This window comes from Astatotilapia calliptera, chromosome 9 (assembly GCF_964374335.1).
Source record: "Astatotilapia calliptera chromosome 9, fAstCal68.1, whole genome shotgun sequence".
Classification (NCBI taxonomy): Eukaryota; Metazoa; Chordata; class Actinopteri; order Cichliformes; family Cichlidae; genus Astatotilapia; species Astatotilapia calliptera.
Genome location: NC_137430.1, coordinates 3883676 through 3909100, shown reverse-complemented (window position 1 = coordinate 3909100; position 25425 = coordinate 3883676). Strand labels below are relative to the sequence as shown.

Genomic DNA, 25425 nt, shown 5'->3' with positions numbered 1-25425 from the left:
TAACTCCCAAACTGACATTTCTGATTATACATATTCAACAATAATTACACTTTGAACAGGAACCAAACAAAGAAACAAATTCAGATGAGTGATCAGTTAATAACTATGCGCAATATAAACTTATTAACATTATGTTAATGTTTATGTCATATTACTCAGTGGAAACCAATGAATGCAAAATGGCTGCATTTAAATGTTCTAATCTGAAAGAGTTTCCTGATGAAAATCCCATTATTTCTACAAATGGGTAAATGCTTTTCATTTTCAGACAAATGAGGATAAACCACTTTCATATCTATTTATAGCCTATACACATATTAATGGATATTGGACTCACTTGTTGTAGACACTAATTTTTCTGCAAAAATGAATTTGGATGTTTTAAAAGCCGTTCATCATGGTGAAGGCACTGGTCAGAATTTTATTGCTGGGGTTTTAAAAACTCAGTTTAACTGTACTCTATCCCCACTCGCAGCAGTCATATGAATCTTGCCAAGTTTATTCTGACAAGTGAAAAATTAAAAATCTTAAACACCAGACTTGTTGGGAAATTGGCTTCCTAAATTGTAAAGCCTTCCAGTCTACAAGTGATAACATGCCTTATCAATCCTAACCATACGTGGAATTGGGGATCTCTGGGAGCCGTTCCCTATGAAAACAAACACCTTGTACAAATGCTGACGGAGATGTTGTGTGAAAAAATAATTACCATATTGTGTCCCAGTACTTGCATTCATTGTTTCACTGATTATTCCTGTATGAAAATGCTCACTGAATTTTGTCTAGAACAGTTAGCAAGGATAAGCTGCATCATGCTAAGTCCGTCTACCTGGATCTGATAAAACTGCCCTATTAGGCTCCATCTTTCCACTCATTTCTGTACACAGCTAAGCAGAGTTGATTTTGTTAACTGTTAGCTATCAGTTGGGTAAAGAATGGAGAGAATTTGTTAATTAAAAAACACAATAAAAGGAATATTTAAATGTTAGCCTGTTAGCATTAAAATGCTATGTTTTGTACTGTATCGCAAAATTATTAACATATAATTGTAAAATGAATTTGTTCACATTGTGATCCTGCTGTAGGACGACTAAACATACTTACATTTAAGAAGGATGCCTAATTCAGTTCATTGTTCTGTGACTGTGACGCTGTGTAAGACCAAGAAAGTATTCTATGGAGCACTGGGGCCTTTGTGGTAACAATTAACCAAGCGGCAGCCTATGAACCCAAACTTGAAGTCCAAACAACTGCTGCTGCTCCAGCTGAGCCTGGGACCAAAGGTTGGTCAGTTCACATATTTATAGATAGTCTGCATAATGAGGGTAAGAAGTTTTGCTTCATGAGGTCACAGAGACATTTCCTCTTAATGCAGTATTCTGATTGTCTACAGTAAATGTGAGCGTTTTCTCCAAATATGAAGAAATTAAAAAAAAGGACATTGTATGCATTGACAAAGTAAAACCTATTTAAAAATAACATTTATACTGTTTTGATGTTTGTAAATTGCGTCCGTATCATAACTTTCTGTTCCAACGCTGTTATAGGCGTTTCATTTTTGTAAAAAAAATTCTAAATAGCAACATGTTGCCAAATATATTCACTGCTGCAATAATATATCTTTGAAAACCACGATATAGATGTTTTTTTTATCAGTACATTGACCTGTGCTAAATTTTCTTATTCTTAGCTTTATCATTAGGAATAGTTTGTTTTTAATTCTCAACTATAAGGGTGTGTTTGAATAATAATATTACTACAGTACTCACTAGTCAGACTCCCGTGAGTCTGAATCATATATCTTTTTTTAGTTTTTGTTTTTTCAGGTTGAAATTAATAAAACTCCACACTTCCTCCAGTAATTTCAAATTAAAAGGGGGTCTAGGATGTGATGGATTGTGCCCTGTGAGGTGTTTGGAGACTGTTAAGATAAAAAAAAAAAAGCTGTATAATTTATAAGGCAGAATAAATGATTGAAAAAGGAAAGTGACTAGAAATAATTAATGATTTTAACGGTATTAAAAATAGAGAAAAGAAATCCAAAGCAGAAACACGATGGATAATGTTGAAGACATGGATGACCTTTTCACTTGCAAGTGGCTTAAGCAGCAATATTACAATTAGAGTTTGTTTTTAAAATAAAATACACACCTGAAAGAAGAAGAAAGAACTTAATCTAAGCTTCAAATATAAAGGACTTGTTCATTCTGCAGATGAGGTGAATTAAGGCCACTGACAGAGGTTTTACAGTAATCCACATGAACACAAAAGGAATGCAAAGTGAATACATAATACTGGCAAACAAGAAAACAAATATGACAGATTAAAAGCAGTAACAGGTTTCATGAAAACAAAAACAACCCATCTGTCACAGCTTTGGATTTGAACAAATTGTGATGCTCTGTGCACAAAACATGACATAAATATGTTTTTCCACCTTTAGTGATTACATGTACTGTGCACCTGAAGGAGGTCAAGATCTTTATCAGTTATGAACCTTTGAACTTTGTTTAAATTCATATGTTTGACCAAAGCGTTTAGCGAACCACAACATAATCATGTGAAAATGTGTTCCATACAACAGATCCTGATTCATCATCGCGACAGGTGCTGCACTTTTTACCATTTGCAGATGGCATCATTTCTCAGAGGCAGAGCTGCACAGACGACAGAAATAACCTCACTGGCTGATCCTCAGTAGAAAAGCAGAGGTTCCAAGCACAGCATAAGAACTGATCCTTTTCTATTTCTTTAATATTTTAATATGCAGTTTATAGTAATTGTGCTTTTCTCACATTAGCCCACGATTTAATTAATAGAGGTTATACATATTTATTGAGGGTATTAATCATATTTGCCTTCTGTATCATTAACTTAAACAGTAATTCAGGTAAACAAGGAGGTAGACATATTTATTATTATTCAGATTCCTGGCCTTCTTGCCTCTTACACTGACAAAAACAATGCGACTCAGTTACAGCTCTTGGTGTTCGTCTGACTCAATCAGGATTTAGAATTCACTATTTAAACTTTAGAAGTTTAAAATATCTAGGACGCTAGCCAGCTTGACCCTCTTTGATCATGAATTCAGTGATCATGAATCAATGCCCTCCCTATTTCTGTTCATACCAGCTCATGAGGTTACAACTGCCTCTGTCTTAAAGGTGTCAGCAGTGTGGGCCAAGTCAAACGCAACCTCTCTCACTCCCATGTCATCAGATGTGTGGTCCTTTGCTGTAGTGTTCCCTGAGATTGTAGGTCTGATAGCACATAGAGATGTCACAAACCCCTGGAAGTCCTGGGCTACCCCTTTTGCCAGGATCTCCCGGGGGGCCCGGTTTGCCTGGGATTCCCTGGTTGCCCGGCTGGCCAATCCCATCAAAGCCACGGGGACCCTGAATCCCTGGAGGGAAAAGAAAAGATTGAAATAAGAACCACCTCTGTACTTAGCCTAATTTAGGTCAGTGATAATTGAATTAGGAAGTTCAAGTCAGTTAGATCATAGGTTTACAAAATAATGCAACAACTCCACAGTGGTATTATGACACAGTGGGTGGGAACAACAAAAACTCAGCCACAAAGTGGTCAACCACATAAAATGACAGAGTGGGGTCAGCAGATAGAAGAGCCTTATAAACGTACTTAAATGTACATTTATAAGTGTACATAAATGTGCACTATATTAAAATTAAGAATGGGATATCATTCAAGTTCATTTTCGTGGTATATTTGTGGCATTTATTAAACATCCACACTACTAAGAGCTTTCACACATTTTCCAGAACTCTCAGGTAAAGTTCCTGGCATAGGTGAATAATAGAGGGTAGTACCAGTGTGGAGGTTATGGGATTGTAAAAGCAGTTAATAGGTTAATATGTGCACAATGAAACATACCTTGGTGTCCAGGTGGTCCTGGTGGTCCCTGGTCTCCATCTCCTTTTCTGCCTTTCAACCCTCTGGGTCCCATGTCACCTGGGGATATGATAGGTCTGTGTTTAAAAACTAACATTAGATTCAGACTGAGAGCTTCGGGAACAAAAATGCCATGTTTTCTGTAAATTTGAGTTTTGGGGACATTTTACGTCTGTTTTCCATGCAAACAATAACTTCCCATGCTGAAAAAGGAAACGATACCAAAAGGTTCAGTGGCTCTCCTTGCAACTAGAGGCTGACTCCAAAAGTGAGGTCGCAGTGGGAGATATTCGTATACCGTACTGTGAAAAACGATTTGCGCCCTTCCCAGTTTTAAAAAGCTAAACTTTCTGAAATCTTTCCATCATGTTTTGTCTGACATAAAACTAACACAACATATCAGAAAAACAGCATATGAGTCGAGTCCAATATGGTGGCAGGAGTTTAATGGTCGGGTCGGCTGAATGACTGTGACATGTTGAACCCACAGGTACTGCAGCCAGTTAAGGCACTGGCTCAGATGGTGGTGATGGTCGCAAATGAGCGGCAGCTGGACACCCAGGCTAAGTGACAGACATGGGTGCTGGAGAACCTGGTTGCTCAGTCTGGGGCTACTTCATCGCCTCCTGCTCTGGTGGTGGTGCTACACCAAACAGGAAGGCAGATGACCCCCAGTCCTTCCTGGAGGTGTTTCAGGCTATGGCGGTGGGCTGCCTGCCATCTCACACAGGCCCAGAGAGCCTTGGCGTGACAGTATGTTTAAGGCCCTATTGGTTACCTGAGCACAAAAGACAAATTACTCATAGGGCTGAAAGAGTCACACAGTGCACGGTCCATAGTTCCTGTGGTAGAAAAAAAAGAGTCTATAGGATTCTGTAATGACTATCGCAAGGTGAACGAGGTGTCACAGTTTGATCTTTATCCCGAGGTGGTTCTCACTCCCGACGTGTAACATACCGACAACTTGTCACATCCCGAGGCGTCCCATGGGAACGCGAAAGGTGGCCGTTCCCATGATACACGGCGGATTGTGAATGACATCGAATACAATGACACTCCCGCAGTAATACACGCTCCAGCCATGTATTCCAGCCCTAACCCTAACCTTATCCCTAATCTTAACCACCACCTTAATCGTGTTAGATGGTGTTTTCCAAAGCGATTTAAGTAAAATAAACCTACATGTGTAGATTCATTCCAAACAGTTCTCATGTTTCCTCGTTTTTCCAAACTCGTAATATAGGAAATGGACTGATTCTTATTCTTTTCTACTCTCCCGGAGTCGTCAAAGTGCTCTATAAAAAAGCCATGATCACCCAATCACACTTTCTCTGAACTTACTGCTTTTTCTAACTGCACTCACACTCCAATGGATGCATCGGAGAACTGGGGCTTAGTATCTTGCACAAGGATACTTGACATGCAGATTGGAGGAGCCAGGGATTGAACCACCAACCTTCCGACGCTTTGGGAGTGAGAACGTTTTGTTATCCCATATCCCGGGTCAAGGAGTTCCTGGATTGGTTAGGCATAGCTCGCTTTTTTAATCACACTGCATTTAACAAAGGGCTACTGGCAGATTCAGATGTGTGCAGAGTTCAGACGAAAAATGCCTTCTCCACTCAGTATGGTTTGTGATACATAAATAAACTTAAAATGAATTAAACTATTACTGACAGTTGTACAATTACCTGTACACTGGATATGTGCACATCCAGGGCACAGAATTATTCAGTGTCTTCCTTTAATGTTCTCAACCAGCTCCTCCAAAGTCGCTGCATGGCTGGCCTAACAAGTTAAAATGCTACACAGCAGTGGAGTGGTATCTTCCACAGCTGATTAGCCACTCTCTGTGTTGAAGTGGTGATAAATCACAGACAGCTCGCTGAGATGGGTGTGGAGCATTTGTTGTCTTTTGCTCTGCTGACTTTCACTGATGTTCGCTTGTTTAATGATCTTGTTTTATGGGGTATAGTGAACATCAACACATCCAATTTGTTCATCATTGACACTGTTTTGATTTTAACTGTTGATGAAAGCGGTCGTAAATTTTGTCCCATCGCTTCTTTGTGATGCTGTGTTGTTACTTATTGCCTTGTTTTCATCAGAGTGAGGAGCCAGAATGGAGCTTTTTGTCACAGTGGAGCAGATATAACACTGGTGAGAGGAAGCTTTGTGTATAGACAACATAAACCTGTCTGAAGGTACTGGTTCATAACTTTAAGAAACTGTGTCATATCAAACCTTTGAGGCCTGCGGGGCCCTGTATTCCAGGAGGTCCTGGGTAACCAGGAGCGCCATTTCTGCCAGGGTAGCCTGGAGTTCCCATGGAGCCTTTGGGTCCCGGTGCTCCTGGCTCACCTGGAGGACCCTTCACACCCTGGCAGGGTTCACACCTAGAGTGAGGAGTCAGGCTCTGTAGCAATGCTGGCAGCTGGTCTGTAGGGCACAGCCACAACATGAGAAGAATCTGCTTTTGTTACACACTTTAACAATACACTGTATTTTGCGCACTATAAGGCGCACTTAAAATCCTTTAATTTTCTCAAAAATTGACCGTCCGCCTTATGTATGAATTCTGGTTGTGCCATGCTGTAAAATGGCACCTGTTAAGAGACATGCTTACGAAGCGGATTTCAAACTCAAGGCTGTCAGTCGCGCAGTAGAACACGGGAATAGAGCAGCTGCAGAGAATTCAACATTAATGAATCTATGGTACAGAAGTGGAGCAAGCACGAAGAATGAGCTGAGTCAAGTTTGACTTATCTGACTGTTTTGTTTTGCTTAATGCGTCTTATAATCTACAGCATGTAATTGCCAGCGTTAGACTCGTAGTTGCAGTTATTCAGTCTTATAATATGAATCTATAGGCAGTCTCTGTATTTTTTAGGTTTGTACTAAAAGCTTAGCCCAAAACAGCAGACAGACAGGACTGTGAGCAGCAGTTAAAAAGCCTGATAGTACAGACAACATAAGACTTTATTCAGACAACATGCTGAATTGTCTTAATTTTGCATTTTTGAAATGGCCACTAAGAGACAAAAAGCCTTTTGACCCTACAGAAGTCAGCAAAATACTGAAATACTCATTTCGTTACACTGAATCCAACATTAAACCAGTTCTGAAACCTTTGGTCGTTGTAAGAGGCAGAAAAGAACATTATTCAGCTCGTGTCCATGAGTGTATGCTTTCACAGCCACATCCACGCCTCATTTGTCACATCCAGTTTCAAAACACTGAGATGGCAACATTGGAAATGTCATCTCAAGGCTTCAGAACAGGACTTTACAAACCAGCAGGTGACAGTACAGTATCCATCTTTTATTTTATCTATGGGTGGGAAAAAAGGAGCTGTGAGAAAAAAACATTCACTGGATTCTTCTTTACGTCAAAGGCTAAAAACAGGAAGGAGGTGATTTATCACGACTAACACGTTCATTCTGAGTTTAAGACTGTCTTTTACAAAACAACTGCACTTAAACTAGACTAAGCCCATTCGCCAATTTACTGCAACAAGTGGATATGGATGAAAAGCTATTGTGTGAAATGCATGTTTGAGACAACTGCGGCTTTGGTTTTTGCACCGCAGAGTGATGTGAACACAAACAAATACTTACTACGCAGAACATCAGTGCAGAGCTTTACGAGATGTTCGTCTGAGGGAGGCTTACCCTGGAACACACAATTACACTTTGATTCAGCTGAAGCCACTCTGGGACTTGGAAAACATGCTCTGGCTCCTGCCTGCAGATTTAGAGGATCTTCTCAATGCTCAGTTCTCCATCTTCATGTAGCTCACACACACTGACAGCAGTGTCACAGTAACTCCCAACCCTGACCTCTCCAGGTGTGGCAGGAAAGTGTCCTTTCTCCAACATTTTTCAGTCCTTTTTTATTCTCACTGCTATGGTTGTTAACATCAGATAAGAAAGGAGGCACACTTACAGGTTTGCCAGGATATCCCGGTTGGCCTGGTTGGCCCGGTTGGCCTGGCGACCCATCCTGTCCGGGAAATCCCCTGGGACCAATGACACCCATGTGGCCCATGTCACCCTTCTTTCCATCGGGTCCTCTGGGGCCTGTATCACCTGTCACTCCTTTCTGAAGCAGCAACAAAAGAGCACAAAAAAGTCACACTCTAAAGAGAGAAACAGTAAAACTGATCTGCAATTACTGACTGCTAAACACTTTTTCTTAACACTCCTAACAACTGCATAAGCAGATAAATAATACGAAGGCTTGTTGGAAGGTTGTGTAATAGGTAATAACAGTGAACTACCTGGGATACTGTTACCTGTGTCAAACACAGGTTTGTCCTCATTCAAAAGCCTTTCTCTTGTAATGTAAGAATTTAAAACATCGTAACATATCAACATTGGTGTTAGCTCGGCAGTCAGACACTGCAAACTCATCCTCAATCTCAAATCATTTTTGGGGCGTCCATGAGTGACACGCAAGGTCTCTTTTGAGCTGTTCCAGCAATAGTGAGGTGGGTATCCCAACTTGCCACATGTACACATAGAATGAGATTTTTTGATTTTTTAACATTCACGGTGCTGTGAGAAGACATTTGAACCAAAACCACAATAGTTCAATAGCACTGGTGCTCTGTCATCCTTCATTCCTCTCTGCCTTGCTCCATTCAGTCCAATATCGCAGCAGCCGGTCTACGAAATCTTTGATACACCAGTGGCTCTGACAAAAACAGCAGCATTTGACACCCTGGGTGTGAAAACATGTTAATACAGCAACTTTCATCCACATGGCTCGGACATACAGCTTTTACCTCAGTCTTCTGACATCTGCTATACCAGGGTGTAATAAAACCTTTACAGCTTTCTTAGTTTAGATCAAGTCAGTTGGAAACAATAAAAGTTTCCAACGCTAGCTAGCTGAACAGCTAGCTAGCTGAAACTGATCGAATCTGGTATTTCAACTGACAGAATTTGTGACAAATACAAATGCTTTGTCAGTCAAGAGAAACTAGTTTCTGTAAACCTGCCTAAGAACAAGTACAATGACTTTATAGGCTGCTGTTGTTGTCAACCTGCAGGTGTGCCACGCACGGGCGAAAGGTTTGGCAGATATAGGTGTAGGGCAATGACAGTCTTAAAGGAGCTTTAGTAAACAGTGAATAACAGTGAAGCTTTGCATATCTGCTTTTCTAATGATCAAAAAGCAGATATGTTTTGATGTCCTACAAATGGCAGCGACTGAGGGAAGTTGTATCTCCTTAAATTGTGATTCTGCAGACAGTAGAGTAAGTGTTTGATTTGCAGATGTGTGCATCTTAGGGAAAGAGTGCTTTTGTGATGTATATTTCTGCCCGGGGGCCCAGATTTCCACAGGCCTGAAGGTACTGGCTCTGTAAGTCTTTTATAGCAGCCATGCAGGCTTGACAGGCCTTCTCACTGTGGTGCAGAATAAGACAGAATGGATTATATCTAATACCGCAAAGTCTAATTCGACAAACCTCTCCTTTCCATCCCCTGGGTCCCACTTCGCCCTGACGGAAGAAGAAAAGAGAGTGGGGAGGGAGGGGAGGACGAGAGGAGGGGAAAATAGAGAAAGACAGTTAGAAACTTCTGCTTACATCAAAGACAGTATGTCAGAGAAACTACATGAGCTGCTCTGCATTGCTGATGCAGAACTGCTCTTTTCTGTCAAACCGATGACTTAGATTGGTTATTGTAATGCATTTTATAAAGATTTTTCCCCACCTCTTTCTCTTTGTTGTAATGTGATGAAAATGTGGATTTCTTAGCCCCTAAAAACACGATCCAGTGGTAACCACAGTTCTATAAAGCTTCTACACTGCTGAATTACAGATAGGTTGGTATGTTCCATTTTCCATGAAATGCTTCCCTTTTTGCTCCAGACTTCCTCTTTCTTTCATGACCAGGTAATTGATTTCAATCATTTTAGGAAAGAAACTCTAAGAAACCTTACTAAAGCCATAATGCCAGGGGCTTACAGCACAATCTGCCAAAGGAACTTTCTCAATCACCCGCACTGCTGATGTAACAGGAAGAAAATCAATGTGAAATTAAGGTCAAAAACCCTACAGACATCCACTCAAAGACTCGAGAATGCATCCAGCAGTGCGACACTGTTGGTGTTGGGAAATGTTCATGCATGTTCAGTAGCCGTTTCTGTTTCTGCTCAAACTGCAGCTCTTTGTTGCTTTCTATTCAAGTCACTGTGTGGATGCACTTCACACAAAAACTGAGCTTTCCAGTCAAAGGACTCACAGCTTTTGTGGTTTCAGTTTTACAGAATTCAAGAGTTTCAGTTACCCTTCTTTGTCATTGGTCATCAATTAGTGTCCACAAGTGTTTCATCATTTTTTAGGTTAATAATATAGACCAAACACACAAATCCATAAAGCTAATATGAACAGCCTTGCAAGACCTTGCAGCTTACACTTCGTAGAATAATTAAAGAGCCTTCAATTGAATTATTCAATGAATTAATGAACAAAACAGCCCATGTCTTGTGTTGTTAAAATTTAGTCTAGACGGAAGGTCTTGTTTTACGTAGGGAATGTTTATTGTAGCATGGATAGAAGTTTAGAAAGACAGGATTGAAAACTGCAAAAAAATAACCCCTAACCCAACATCTTTAATTACCCTACATGTTGAGCAATGTAAAATGTTCAGCTCGGGAGACTCAACGTCCACTACAGCAGTTACTCAACTCAGCAAACTAAGGTTAATGTGTTCAGGTTCCAGAAATTCTCAGCAGAATTAACCCCGTGGCTATCACAAAAACCACATACAAATGTACACACATAAATATTGTGTAATTCTGTGTAATTATGGTTGCAAAAACCACCTCTGTGCATTTGTATTTTGACTTGAATCAATGCTCCAAACAAAGCTATTGAGAAATCTGACAGATAGCATTATTACTATTGTTTATTTTCTGTTGCAGTAACATCATGTGTGTGTGTGTGTGTGTGTGTGTGTGTGTGTGTGTGTGTGTGTGTGTGTAGGGTCTTACTAAAGAATTATAATTATGGATTTAGAGTCATTCCAAGTAAAGAGCCAGTGCTGACAAGAGGGATAAAGGTTTTTAAGTTTGCTGCTTTGTTACTTTACCTCATTGGTCTCTAAAAGCTTCCTCATAAATGCTAGCACTGAATGTACGCAGTAAACTCCACAGACTGTGTGTGAAAGGTATTGTAGCCACCATGATGCCACCTGTTGGAGCATCAGTGATGGATTTTTGGACGTCACCAGCTAACACTAGCAAGCTAATTTAGCAAGCTGTAGCCATAAAGTGCATGGGTGCAATACAGACATAATAAGGGTCAGTAACAGACTAATCAATGACATAGTATGTTGCACAAGAAACATCCCTTAGGTACCAAAGTGACAGCTTCATCACTTCCTCTTGGGAAACAGGGGCACACCCGCCCTTGTTCCCTCGAACTACAATCATATTCATTTTAGCCAGCAGGAATTAGGAAGTGTGTCTGAAGACAAAAATATCAAATTCATTTCAGAGGTGACACGCTTGTGACTCACCGCTGATGCATTTAGCCTAGAGTGCACATCACATGGAGGCTGGGCTATTCTCGACACTAAGGAATTACAGAGTGTGAACATTAAGCTGCATGCTGAGACATTCATGTGTCTCCAGTGTCGCACGCATAACCACACAGCCGTGGCTCAGTGTGATGCAACATGGCTGCTGCAGTGCACACACCTCCAAGTTTACTGTCAAATCCTTGTCTTGGAACATGAGGGGCAATGCCTCAGGGATCAATACCTACTGATAAACACTTCAATTACATAGATTAGGTGGAAACATTCTGATTTTTATGTTTTCTTATTGTGTTTATTGACATTCATTAAAGATGATAATTGCAATGTGGAAAACATGCTAGTTCTATTATACTGCCCTGCTTCTCTAATCTCATTTCACCTTGTTGCCAGGAACAATCATCTGCCAACAGCTTGAAAATACTCCCCAACTACAACAATTCCATCTATTCAGCATTAGCAGTTGTTCTGTCTCTGCAGCTGTTTCTTGCCTCTCTCTGATGGATAACGGAGTGTTTCACAATTACATCTAATAGATTTCTTCTTATAGTAAATATCATGTAGATCTCCTATTGTTTGTTTATTACAAACAATACTTTACATGGCTGACAGTCAGTTCTGCGTTCCACCCAGGAGTGGTTCTTCAGCTCCTGTATCTAGCGAGCTTATCACTAGCAGGCCTTCCTCCATGTCACGATAAGAACAACAAAGTAGCTAAATTATATTTATCTGCTTCAGGTTCCACATGCTGATATTACTCATGTTATTAGTAATACTTCTGCTTTTTCTTCTTTGACAAGTCACAGCTGCCAAAGCAAGTATGTGAACAAGCTATCTTGGTAATTAGTGACTTGTTTACACATACGTCAATATAAATTCACACGTTATTTTTGCTTGTGTGTTTTTTAAAGATATATTTGTACATGTCGTTCTACATCTGCGGAGCATTTTACACAGAAACAAATGAACCTGAGAGAAAATAGCTGCTAACGGAGCAACGAGAGGTTTCTCCATGTATGACTGATGTTATTAGACATAGATAAAATATCATTAATTTTACCTCCCTGAGCAAATCAATCATGGTGTTGTGTGAGCTAAAGTTATTAGACTGAGCTGTAAAATGTGTCTTTTTATTGCACTTCCAGCAGTCCTAGAGCTGCTGTCTGTCTCTCTAATCATCACCTTCAGATTTGTTCGCCAGTTCACGCCATCGAAACCTGTAAACTGACCATTGATTTTCAGTTAAACGTCTGTATTTCAGCCTATTCTGACACGGTGTCTCCTCTGGGCCCTCCTCGCTGTTGCCAAGAATCTGAACTGTGGCACTGTGATCCTCAATAATGTGGATCTTAGCTTGAGCCTGAACAACGAAGCTGGCTGGGGCTTTGCCACGAGGGCCCCTGGAGTTTGTCTCCAGGGTCACTTATCAAGGCATATTAACTCAGCTTAGTCACCTCTCTCTGAGTGGCTGTTGAATATGTGCTTCCAGACTAGATTTTATGATTCTTTGTGTAAAGCACTGTTGCTGTTTTACTCCCCTCTTTTTCTTTTCGGTGTTACTGTGTTTTTAATGTACTGTTTTCTTTTAGCAGAAATCCATATAACACTGCTCTTACAGAGGCTTTTTAAGGTGCTTTATAAGATCACAATCAGGCAGTAAGTAACTCATGATGAGCATGAATGTTGTGATAATTCTCATTCTCACCCACTTTCGTGGTCTCTTAAAAAAGTATTTAGAGTTTGGTGGCTTGTTGGTGGCCAAATCAAACAATTCAAAAATCCAAAAACAATTTCAAACCTTTGCACCCAATTGTTGTTTTCAGCAGCCACTAAGCATGTATGCTGTGCAATCATTCCACCGTTTGAACAGTACAAAGAAAGCCTACAGTTACAGTCACATTCACGATGGATGTGTGCAAACGTTTGACCTGATCTGTAAGGACTGTAATGACTTTGGGAGAATTTCTATGAGGGCTCCAGTTTATTAGCTACAGATAGCTAAAGAAAAGAAATTCTAACAAGATACTGGTTTGGTCAAATTTCATCAATTCTCTATTTTTCCCCAACCTAAACTAGTTTAAAGTAACCTCATGATGTAAGCCTAAATTAGCTCCGTGTAAGTCCCATCCCTGTGTCCTTGTGGGGACATTTGGTTCAAGTAACTGTGCACACACACACAAGAAACACACATTTTGAACACAGTGTTTGAAAACATAAGCTCCGCTGCCACCCAGTGGAAGCAGAAGGATTCTACACTCACCGACACGCCGGGACTCCCGAGATCTCCGTCTCTGCCTCGCTCCCCCTGCAAAAGAGATACCTCATCATTGACTGGAGGATTGTGTGAATTTGTTTGCATGTGTGTGGGGCTGAATGTGTGTATGCACTGGTGTGTGCCTGTCAATGTCTTCATTTTATATGTGTGTGTGTGAGAGAGGGACAGGGGGAGTGGAGAAAAGGTCATGATTACCACTAGCAGCCAATAAGGGAAAGCCAGAGTGAGAAGGGATAAGAATTGGCTGCTGGTGACCTTTAACAAACCTGACTTTTTTATCTCATTTGTGTGGTTTTCCAACCACATCCTGCAGCAGAGGAAGCACCCAGAGGAGCTTTCTCTGTTCCTCTGGGCCATCACTCTGTCTGCCATTAGTGCATGTAAAAGCAACCAGTGCAGACAACAGTGGCTGCAGCAAAGCTGAGGTTTTATATTAAAGATCAGCTTACATTAGACATCTTTGGCCTCTTACACTTGCTCTAAGAAACTGGAGCTACTTAAATATACTACATACTCACTGCAGTCCAATGCAGTCATATTAGTGAAGTAATCGCTTGAATAGTTGCTGCAAACATCTTTGTCCGCTGTGTCATCCTGTCAGAACAGGGTGTTCAAAATGTTCTTATTAAAATTAGAAGAACTGAGGAAAATCTACCAGTTAAAGCCTGTATCAGAGAACACTCAGTACTCATGCTATTTAAAAAAGTGATAATTAGTTAACAAGCAAAAGCTCTGCTGTAAAATAATGTCAAATAGATCATCTGTAACACTATATCTGATTGTCCTGCAGGTTCAAAATAAATTAAATTAGATGATGTCTACCAGTGTAAACCTCTGATGTCCACCTGTGTAAACCTCTGATGTCCACCTGTGTAAACCTCTGATGTCCACCTGTGTAAACCTCTGATGTCCACCTGTGTACCTGTGTAAACCTCTGATGTCCACCTGTGTAAACCTCTGATGTCCACCTGTGTAAACCTCTGATGTCCACCTGTGTACCTGTGTAAACCTCTGATGTCCACCTGTGTAAACCTCTGATGTCCACCTGTGTACCTGTGTAAACCTCTGATGTCCACCTGTGTAAACCTCTGATGTCTACCTCTGTAAACCTCTAATGTCTACCTGTGTAAACCTCTGATGTCTACCTGTGTAAACCTCTGATGTCTACCTGTGTAAACCTCTGATGTCCACCTGTGTAAACCTCTGATGTCTACCTGTGTAAACCTCTGATGTCCACCTGTGTAAACCTCTGATGTCCACCTGTGTAAACCTCTGATGTCCACCTGTGTACCTGTGTAAACCTCTGATGTCCACCTGTGTAAACCTCTGATGTCTACCTGTGTAAACCTCTAATGTCTACCTGTGTAAACCTCTGATGTCTACCTGTGTAAACCTCTGATGTCTACCTGTGTAAACCTCTGATGTCCACCTGTGTAAACCTCTGATGTCCACCTGTGTAAACCTCTGATGTCTACCTGTGTAAACCTCTGATGTCCACCTGTGTAAACCTCTGATGTCTACCTGTGTAAACCTCTGATGTCTACCTGTGTAAACCTCTGATGTCCACCTGTGTAAACCTCTGATGTCCACCTGTGTAAACCTCTGATGTCCACCTGTGTAAACCTCTGATGTCTACCTCTGTAAATCTCTAATGTCTACCTGTGTAAACCTTTGATGTCTACCTGTGTAAACCTCTGATGTCTACCTGTGTAAACCTCTAATGTCTACCTCTGTAAACCTCTAATGTCTACCTGTGTAAACCTCTGATGTCTACCTGTGTAAACCTCTGATGTCCACCTGTGTAAACCTCTGATGTCCACCTGTGTAAACCTCTAATGTCTACCTGTGTAAACCTCTGATGTCCACCTGTGTAAACCTCTAATGTCTACCTGTGTAAACCTCTGATGTCTACCTGTGTAAACCTCTAATGTCTACCTGTGTAAACCTCTGATGTCCACCTGTGTAAACCTCTAATGTCTACCTGTGTAAACCTCTGATGTCCACCTGTGTAAACCTCTAATGTCTACCTGTGTAAACCTCTGATGTCCACCTGTGTAAACCTCTAATGTCTACCTGTGTAAACCTCTGATGTCTACCAGTGTAAACCTCTGATGTCCACCTCTGTAAACCTCTAATGTCTACCTGTGTAAACCTCTGATGTCTACCTGTGTAAACCTCTGATGTCCACCTGTGTAAACCTCTGATGTCTACCTGTGTAAACCTCTAATGTCTACCTCTGTAAACCTCTAATGTCTACCTGTGTAAACCTCTGATGTCTACCTGTGTAAACCTCTGATGTCTACCAGTGTAAACCTCTGATGTCCACCTCTGTAAACCTCTAATGTCTACCTGTGTAAACCTCTGATGTCCACCTGTGTAAACCTCTAATGTCTACCTCTGTAAACCTCCAATGTCTACCTGTGTAAACCGCTGATGTCCACCTGTGTAAACCTCTAATGTCTACCTCTGTAAACCTCTAATGTCTACCTGTGTAAACCTCTGATGTCTACCTGTGTAAACCTCTGATGTCTACCAGTGTAAACCTCTGATGTCCACCTCTGTAAACCTCTAATGTCTACCTGTGTAAACCTCTGATGTCCACCTGTGTAAACCTCTAATGTCTACCTGTGTAAACCTCTGATGTCTACCTGTGTAAACCTCTGATGTCCACCTGTGTAAACCTCTAATGTCTACCTCTGTAAACCTCCAATGTCTACCTGTGTAAACCTCTGATGTCCACCTCTGTAAACCTCTAATGTCTACCTGTGTAAACCTCTGATGTCCACCTGTGTAAACCTCTGATGTCTACCTGTGTAAACCTCTGATGTCTACCTGTGTAAACCTCTGATGTCCACCAGTGTAAACCTCTGATGTCCACCTGTGTAAACCTCTGATGTCCACCTGTGTAAACCTCTGATGTCCACCTGTGTAAACCTCTGATGTCCACCTGTGTAAACCTCTGATGTCTCTGATTTCCTTGTCCTCTACTGCTCAGTGGGTAAACTGTTGTTTCTCTCCATAACAGTGTAAAGTCCTGACCCTGGTATGCAGCACCAGCTGTTTTCATCTGACATGATGCCACATAAGTAAAGCTGGAGATGTACCGCCGATTAACCAATCACGGGACTCAATGAGAGGTCAGGACCACTGACCAAAAACCTGACATTCCCCTTCCCAGGAACAACAGTATCACAACTGTTTGTTGTTCCCACTTCACGGCGATATACCACGCCACAAACAAACACATGAAACCATTGTGCTAAAATCTTTTTTTCAAAACTGGTTTTATCATAATGCTAATGCTGTAGCCAGTGAGCTGTCGGTGTAACCTTTGGCTTTTCTCTAGTTTCATGTTTCTGGCCCCGTCTGCAGAAGCAGAAGGCAGAGCGTCGCTCTCTTTGCTTTTATATTCATGTCATTGTTGTTTAACATTTATTAGCTGAAACTTTGACTTCACATTCACATATTTGAATACTGCCCCTGGGTATTTAAGTTTGCTAAAAACTATGTTGTTATGAAACAGAATGATTAACAGGGTACCTCACTTTTTCTAGATATTTTAATAACCCCGCTGCTTCATGAATTAGCATGGCACATGTGTTTTTGTTGAAAATGATTCAGAAACATACCTCTAGGCTAACGGTTGTTTGGCCCTAGAACACGATCGATGGAGCGCTGCATCACTAATGCTGTTCTTTAGTTAAGCTAAACCTACTTGTGCTGAGATGGAGCTTAGAGTCTGTGGAGTCATGATGGATCGTATGTTCTCATGAAGCTGGTTAGTTTGGATGTGATTACACACTGTGAATGAGTGTCGGGAAGAAAAGCCACCGACCGTACCTGTGCTCCTTTGGACCCAGGTTCACCTCTCTCCCCCTGATGACACAACACTGAGTGTTAGAGCACGCCCACGTTACACTGTGGCGACAGCGCGAAGACTTAACCAGAGAGAAACAACATGTCCTGTGGATTGCACACTGCGCAACAAACACAGCCGTATGTTCTGGATCAGGGCTGTTTATTGTGTCTTTATGTGTCTGGGCATCTGCTTTTGAAGTGTGAAGGACAACCTTCAGCACCATTAAAATTAATCATGCCATCTAAGCACAGTATGAATAATACATCAACAAGCATGTATTATGTTACGCTGTCAACATTTCCACAGTACAGCTTGTAAATCATGTAAGCTCCTGACAGTTAGAGCCATAAATCATTCATCAAGTGCTGCCTCTGCTGCCTTTTCAAGACTTCATTATGGACAAATAAACCATGTTTTTTTGTATGTAATTACACGAGTTGACTCTCACCTTATGACCTTTGAACCCTGGCAGACCCATGGCCCCTGGCAGCCCTGGAACGCCTGGTTCTCCACTTGATCCCTGAGAGGGTGAACATTTCAGTGATGTGGGAGAAAAGAAAAGATGCAGAGAATGTAAACCAGGTCTGTGATTGTTTGGTGTCCAGCACAGAGCCGACACATTAAAGCCAGGATCTTTGGAACGTGGTCAATAAATACCTCGGGCTCCAGATAATCATCAGCGTAGGTAAACGTGGCTTATAAAGATATCTGAGCGAAGACATTTCAAGTGTTCCTTTGCTTGTGAAATTATCATTTCTAAAATGCTGAAGCAAATTGTGCTTTGAAGGATGACACCTTGGAAATAACAAAGGTACCTGTAATTAAGCAGCAAAGACAACTTGGGTTCTTTTTTTAAACGGTTGACATTTGTGGGCGTAATTCTTCAGTAACATGTTGCTTAACGAACAAGCGACATAAAAAGTGCTGCTGTCACTCAGCAGGAAGATCCAGGCTGGTGAAATAAGTACGAGCTGACAGCAGGAATGTGGGTTCATGCTGAATTATCAGACTGTCACCTTTATGTAGGCTGGAACTGCTGGAACTGGGAGATTGTGCAAATATCGTCATGTTTGCTGTATCTTTGTGTTAGGCAAACACAGATGAAACTTCACTTTATGTTGCTATTGTGTTTGAACCTCAAACACCGAATGCTTAGGTTTAGGATTAGGAAGCAAAACTACTTGGTCAGGTTTGCTTCATGCTTCAAAAACACAAATATATTATAAACATTTTCTTGTGAGTAGATTGGCCTGTTAAGTCCACAATGCAACAAGCAAAGCATGGACATGTGGATTGAGCCCTTGGTTAAAAAAAACTGGTGAAGTCGATGTCTTGTTTTAATAATATATTAATGAACTGAATTCATTTCAACACTAAACTATTCATAGACATGTGAGACGTAATCTGATGAAGTAATAAATACATTTAGCATTATTGTACAATTTTGAGTCCACTTGTGCCGCAGGACCCACCAAAGCACATTGGAGGCCTGAATATCAGGCAGTGTGTTAATGTTTATACTTGTGCAGATCAACAGACGTCTCATCTAGCATCACGTTTTTGTATTTAATCTCAGCAGGAGTCTGCAGAACAGGTCATGGGGACATGTCAAAATAAGAAAACAACAAAAAGTGTTAATAGACCCAACAGCGACTAAAAAAACAGAAACATAATAGAAAATGCTTAAAATGGCCTTTTTAGCAACGCTAAGAATGACGTTATATGGCAGTGCTTAACAGAGTTACTAGACCACCTGTCATAAAAACATTCAAGAAACCCCAAATATATTAGAAGAAAAAAAGAATTGTTTAAAACTGAAAATGATATTATTTATTAGGCAAATAACAAAATGAAACCAGTAAGCAGTCCTTATTTTCATATAATAACCATAAAAGTTCATATTTTACATGCCTTCCTTTGGCCTTGATAATAGCTGTCATTACTGCTGGCAGCGTTTTTTGGACTTTCGATAGTATCGTTTATTATTAAGGTCCAAATAGTTCCAGGCTGTTCCCGGACGCTGGCTTGTTTGCTATCTTTGAATCCATTGCATCTCAAATCTGTGGATTCAAGTCACACTTCCATTTCCAGTGTTCCTTTTTACTGGTCAAATAGTCTTTGGAAAGCTTTGAAGTACGCTTGAGGTCATTGTCTTTTTGGTATATGTACCATGACCTTCAGTTTGAGACTAGGGCTACGTCCACACGTACACGGGTATTTTTGAAAATGGAGATTTTCCGTTTTCGTTTTAAAAAATAATCCCGTCCACACATAAAGGCAGAAATGAAGGAAAACGCTGCTATGAACATGCCAAAGCAGCAGGTGGCGATATATTCCTAACCGTGTAGAAATGTTGGCCAATCAGAAGTCTAGAAGCCTCGGTGGGAAATAGTAAACAAAGATGGGGCATAGAAGCAGAACCGGTCGTCTGTGTGGAGGGACAGTAACTGTGTGTATATGTAAGCATTTAAACACTGCAGAGATTACAAGTAACAGTAACAGTATTGTAGAAATTCATTTCACCGAAACAATAACGTGGCGCACAGTGTGACGTCAAAAAAGGCGCACATCTTTGACGCTGCGTTTTCTTCGTTTTCTCCGTTTTCCTCGTCCACACGTAAATGCAAAAACAGAGTTTTCAAAAATATCCACCCTGGCAGGCGTTTTTAAAAATCTCCGTTTTCAGTGAGCGAAGACGCCATTTACGTGTGGACGAAAGGTGCAAACGCATAGAAAAATCGGCGTTTTCAAAAACACCTGGGTACGTGTGGACGTAGCCTAGGAGGGCATGCCATGATGCACTGAGATGCTGTGTTGGACCTTCTGGTTCATTATACCTTCAGTTTTCACTCATTTGCTCTCACTGTTTACATAAACGGCTTTTTTGTCGACATAAGCGCAACACAAAGGTAGCCCCCCACTCACCGTCAGGCCTGGTGGACCAACAGGACCAACCACTCCTGGATCTCCACAGCTCCCCTAAATGAAACACACACAACATCCGTCTGAGCGTACTGCTGAGGGTCATCTGTTACCCACATTCTCAGCTCTGATGCAGTTTTTGAAGATCAAGACAGGCACAAGGGTCATGGAGGGCACATCAGTGCATGGCTGCTATTTGCATTCATATAGCTGCACATGCTGCAAAGGAGATGAGTGAAGGTGAATATAAATCACACAGCACAGTGATTCATCACAATCCTCTCAGCCAGTCCCATTACTGTTCTCGTCCCTGTTAACCAGCTGTGCTAATCAGAGTAGCACATCACAAAAGTGTCTGACTAAATTTAGAGGACAGAGAGCTTTTCCAAGCACCAGTGCTGTCAGTGCCAATGTGGGAATTTGAGTATTACAAACACTGTGCTGCTTGCAAGCACTATTTTAATGCTGCAGCTGGTCGATATGGAGTTGATTGCGCTTACTTTTATGCCGTCTTCAATCGCAGAACTGAATTAGCTGAAAGAGGTTTTATGTGCTGCACCTTCTGTTTGGAAGCTTCACCAAGCAAAACTACAAAAGTTGCTTCCTTTTTAGGAGCCTTGTGTTTTCTTAAGGATACAATGTGCATAATTTATATGACTACATTTTCACATTCACTTCACATTGTCATCCTATATTTAAAGAAATAGAGAGAAGCGTGATATTCAAACCTTTCTCAGAATCTTACAGTTTCCTGGTCATGTTTGTGCTGAAAATGTTAATGTATAAGAGGTGTGTGCTGTAGGCATCTACAGTGGCTAACAATAACACTAGCTAACACTAATATTGCTTTCCCATTGCACCTCTACTATAGTAAACACTGCCACAACTGTGCTTGAGTACAGCACAGTAACAAATGAACTCAGTCATCTGTTTAGCTTGATTGATGAATTTAAACTTAATCTTAGACCTCGCGGTCACATCCACTGGTTTCAAGCAGAACAGTGATTTGGTTATAGTCGTCTAAGCGTTCACACGGTCACACTGTGACGAGTGAGAGACGGCTCAGACTTGTGCTGTTTGGCAGGGATTTCAAATAAAATTAAATCTTTAAGTTAACGTGTAAAAGTTCCTCTCAAGGATCAGTTACTACTTTAGAAACATGGCAGCACAACATATCTGGCTTTGTGAAAGGAGAACTCAATAAATAGCTCATGCTCTGCATACTTACATCTATAACAACATGATTATGAATCTCAAACAATTCTACTAACAGATGCCCCTGAATCAATACAAACTAAGCAGACTGTCCAACCCCAGCTCCTCGTTTCTCATCACGTGTTCCTGGTATATTAAGAGGCCCTCGGAAGTTTCCAGGAATTTAATGGGGTGATGCGAAGGCAAGGAGGCCTTCACCTGCATTCGCTGTGCATGTAAGCCTTTACAACAAATATACTGGGCTCAGTACAGACTGCTTTAATGATACAAGTCTAATCTCACTGACTAATGTCTATTTATGTTGCCTTACAGATAGGTTGGCATGACCACTTTATCAAGCAGCATTTTCCTGCTCAGCACAACAGCAAAGAGGCCATTTTCACCTTGATATGCATGAAATCATCTTCTACCCCTCCTTTCCTTCCATCTTTGTGCCATGCATGCTGTGCTGAGTATACAAATTCCAAAGGGCTAGGAAATATGCATTTCAAGGTCAGAGAAATATGAATGTGTCCTCATGCCCCCTGTGCTGGTCTCTGTGAGGAGCCTCAGACTGATCTAATTTCTGAAGCTTTTTCACACAAGTTTAAAAAAAAACAGTTTTTGATTTTGAACAATCTGGTTTGAATTTGTCTCTTTGAAATTATCCAACTTTACACAAGTGCAATAGCAATTAGGCTTGTGTAATTTGTGTATAAGCACCTAAATGAGTTCATAGTGTGAAGCCTAATTCTGCACAAATGCTTTTGCTGTAAAGAAATTTGAGTATCTGCACATTAAGAGTCAAAAGTATGAACCATCTTTGGCATTTATTCAGAAACATCTACACACTGATTCCAAACAGTTTGACTCCTGCTTAGAAAAATGCGCTTTTCTCCACGGGAACATCAAGAGGAGAGGAAGGGTGCAACATCAGAACGGGCTGAGAATAGCCAAGCGGCTGGGGAGTAGCAGGCCATTAGCATAATAACTAATTAAAAACATTCAACACACAGACCTTGGGACCATCTCGGCCAATCTCTCCAGGCGGCCCCCGGGGCCCTGGGGCTCCCTGGATGGAGACAAACATTAGGGGGAGGGGGAGCAGGATGGGGGTGAGAGAGCAAGGGAAGGAGGAGGAGAGAAAGAGAGAATGAGATGAAAGAGACAGACACAGCGCTTTGGGCTGAATGTGACAGAGTGCGTGACGGCTTAGTCAGGAGGCACTGAGGGAGAAATGAGATGGCTCAGGTCCACTCACACCAGGAAAACACACACACACACACAGGGCATCTACATTTGGACAGTGGTGTGCGTAAACACACACAGAGTTTGCATATTCAACAAAGCATTCTGCTGTATCAAGAGCGCAGCTTGAAGCTGTGTGTTAGCTGCTCTATCTTCCCACATGCCTTCACAACAGGAAAAAAAAACACAAATAAATTCTACCATCCTGAAATATGCGAGACTGTAAGGGAGGAACAGGCAGCAGAGCTCTTTTATTAACAGTCAAGATAGGAAAAGGCAAAAAAATACCCAATACACTTATCGCTGTTACTGCTGATTCGTGTGTCTACAGATACAGGCTGCAGAAACGGAGCTGGAATTGATCTGTTTCTAACTCTGTTATGTGTTATGCTATTCCAGTAAATATCTGTTTATTGTCAAATAGAAATTTGATGTTTTACTTTGTATTATTTAAGTTTCTCCATATATTCTGGATCATCCATTGAATGTAAAAAGCAGTGATTGCACGTGGATATGCTGATGTCACAAAACCAACTCCCAAAATTTGGGATACTTTGTAAAATGCAAACATGATGGGTGCATTGGGGGTGATTTTAGTTATGTCGCAATCCGCATCCTTCGGGGGCCATCAGCTGTCAGCTCAGAGTTACTGTGTGTTTGCAGACAAATGTGAAAATCTAGTGTCAACCCTGCAACTCTGCTCGCAACCAGAACAAGGAGGTTTTTGGTGCAGCACCTTCTGTGCAAAGATTTTGTCCAGCAAGCCAGCAACCTCCAAAACCAGTGCCCACCAGTCAGGGAATGACATTTTTCTTTTGGAACATCTCAAATATTATCCCCACCTGGCCAGTGGGAAAGAATGCAGGCTTAAGGTACTTCACCTGTCACAACCAGAGGCTACCTGAATGTATTTACTTATCCAGCAAGTTGGAGGAAACACATGACTGTACATGATATATAAGGAGCCAAAGCACAAACAGGCACATTGGAAATGCCAAACATAATGGGTGTCAACTGGGTCAGCTAACAGTAAGTTTGAAATCTCTGTATATTTTATAATCACAAGAATGTATGTGGTTGCCTAGTTACAAGGGGTGGCTCATCCCGCCCACACACTTTCCTCCTCCCTCTTGACTCAGTGTGCGTGTATTTGTGTGTATATGTGTTGTGTGTGTCAGATAAGTCAGAGGCCCACTGCAGGCATAACGTCATAGCTGGGTTCTGTTGTACTGACACAAATAGGAAGAGGAGGATGAAGACTCAAAGATGAAGCTGGTGGTTGTGGAAAGGTGACCTTTGTGCAGCCTCACATTGTAGAGCAGTCTGCAAAAAACAGACCAATGCAGAAAATATCTGCCATTAATCTCATGTCTGATTCAGTTTTCTGCAGTGTAGATGTGTCCTTAGGTCTCAGCGCGATTCACTGAGACCCTCCCTCACTCCAGCTGTACTGTCCCACTCTGGCCATAGGAGGGTGACAAAGCTGTGAACAACGTGTCCAGCCATTATCACTGAGCAGCGTGTGCTCTCCAGGCTCTGCTGTAATTGCATTTCTCTGTGTGTAATCTTGTTTACCAGAGGGGGGGTCTCCATACTGTGTGTACAGCTATAACCCACAGCACATGCTGGTCTGACTTTTGGTCTACAGCAACAGGCACTTGCAGCTTTAATGATATTGCCAAATAAATCAGTGAATGGATTCATAAGGATCCGTGGCTAAATTAATGATCTCATTATGAGCTAACCGCAGGGACGGCCGTGTTCTGGAGATGGCACACATAAAACTGCACAAAGACTCATTCTGAGTCCGAAATATTTTGTTTTGCAGACACATATGGTGAAAAAATGATGTTGGATACTGTGATTCTACACAGCAAAATCTCCAGTGTTAAATTAGCACTGGAAAATAACTCAAAATGTTAGAAATATTCCAGTGTTAGAAAATCAGCACTGCTCAGTGTTAGCCATTGTTAATCTTCAAAACTGACTAGGTTACTTTTAAACATATAACACTGTCAAAAGTGTTAATTTAACACTCAACAGTGTTGTATTTAACACTTAGAGGTGTGGACCCATATAGACACTCTCCAGTGTTAATTTAACACTGGAGATTTTGCTGTGTAAAAGTAGGAGCCTCTATAGACGAGAGAAAAGCTAAGACAAATGTTTTGCTGTGATTGCACTTTTACAAAGTAGCCTAAGGAACTATGTTCACTGTGGTATTAATATCTTAAACTCTGAGGTTTGCAACCCTATATTTTTAAAAGAACAGCAATAAGGTCTTTTTCTGTAAGAATACTAAACAGCTGTTGATGTGTGTCAGTTTAAATGATTAGAGCATTTATCCCCTAATTGCCAAAACTTTGGAGAATAATTTTATATATGGTGTATCTCAGCGGTCCCCAACCTTTTTTGCGCCATGGACCGGTTTATGGCCCACAATATTTTCATGGACCGGCCTTTAACCC

General features: G+C 41.2%; 1 protein-coding gene across 1 annotated transcript in view; it reads right to left on the bottom strand.

Moving 5' to 3' along the window:
- LOC113029812 (uncharacterized) overlaps positions 1–25425 on the bottom strand; it is a 67726-nt gene continuing 42301 nt past the window's right edge. Inside the window, exons 21-31 of the mRNA XM_026180828.2 lie at positions 22728–22781; positions 20519–20572; positions 18042–18113; positions 17575–17610; positions 13720–13764; positions 9386–9418; positions 7858–8013; positions 7530–7584; positions 6157–6351; positions 3895–3972; positions 1–3403 (exon numbers count right to left, since the gene is read on the bottom strand). Of these exons, the coding sequence (XP_026036613.1) occupies positions 3216–3403; positions 3895–3972; positions 6157–6351; positions 7530–7584; positions 7858–8013; positions 9386–9418; positions 13720–13764; positions 17575–17610; positions 18042–18113; positions 20519–20572; positions 22728–22781 (966 nt within the window). The 3' untranslated portion in view covers positions 1–3215. The remainder of the gene's footprint in view (positions 3404–3894; positions 3973–6156; positions 6352–7529; positions 7585–7857; positions 8014–9385; positions 9419–13719; positions 13765–17574; positions 17611–18041; positions 18114–20518; positions 20573–22727; positions 22782–25425) is intronic.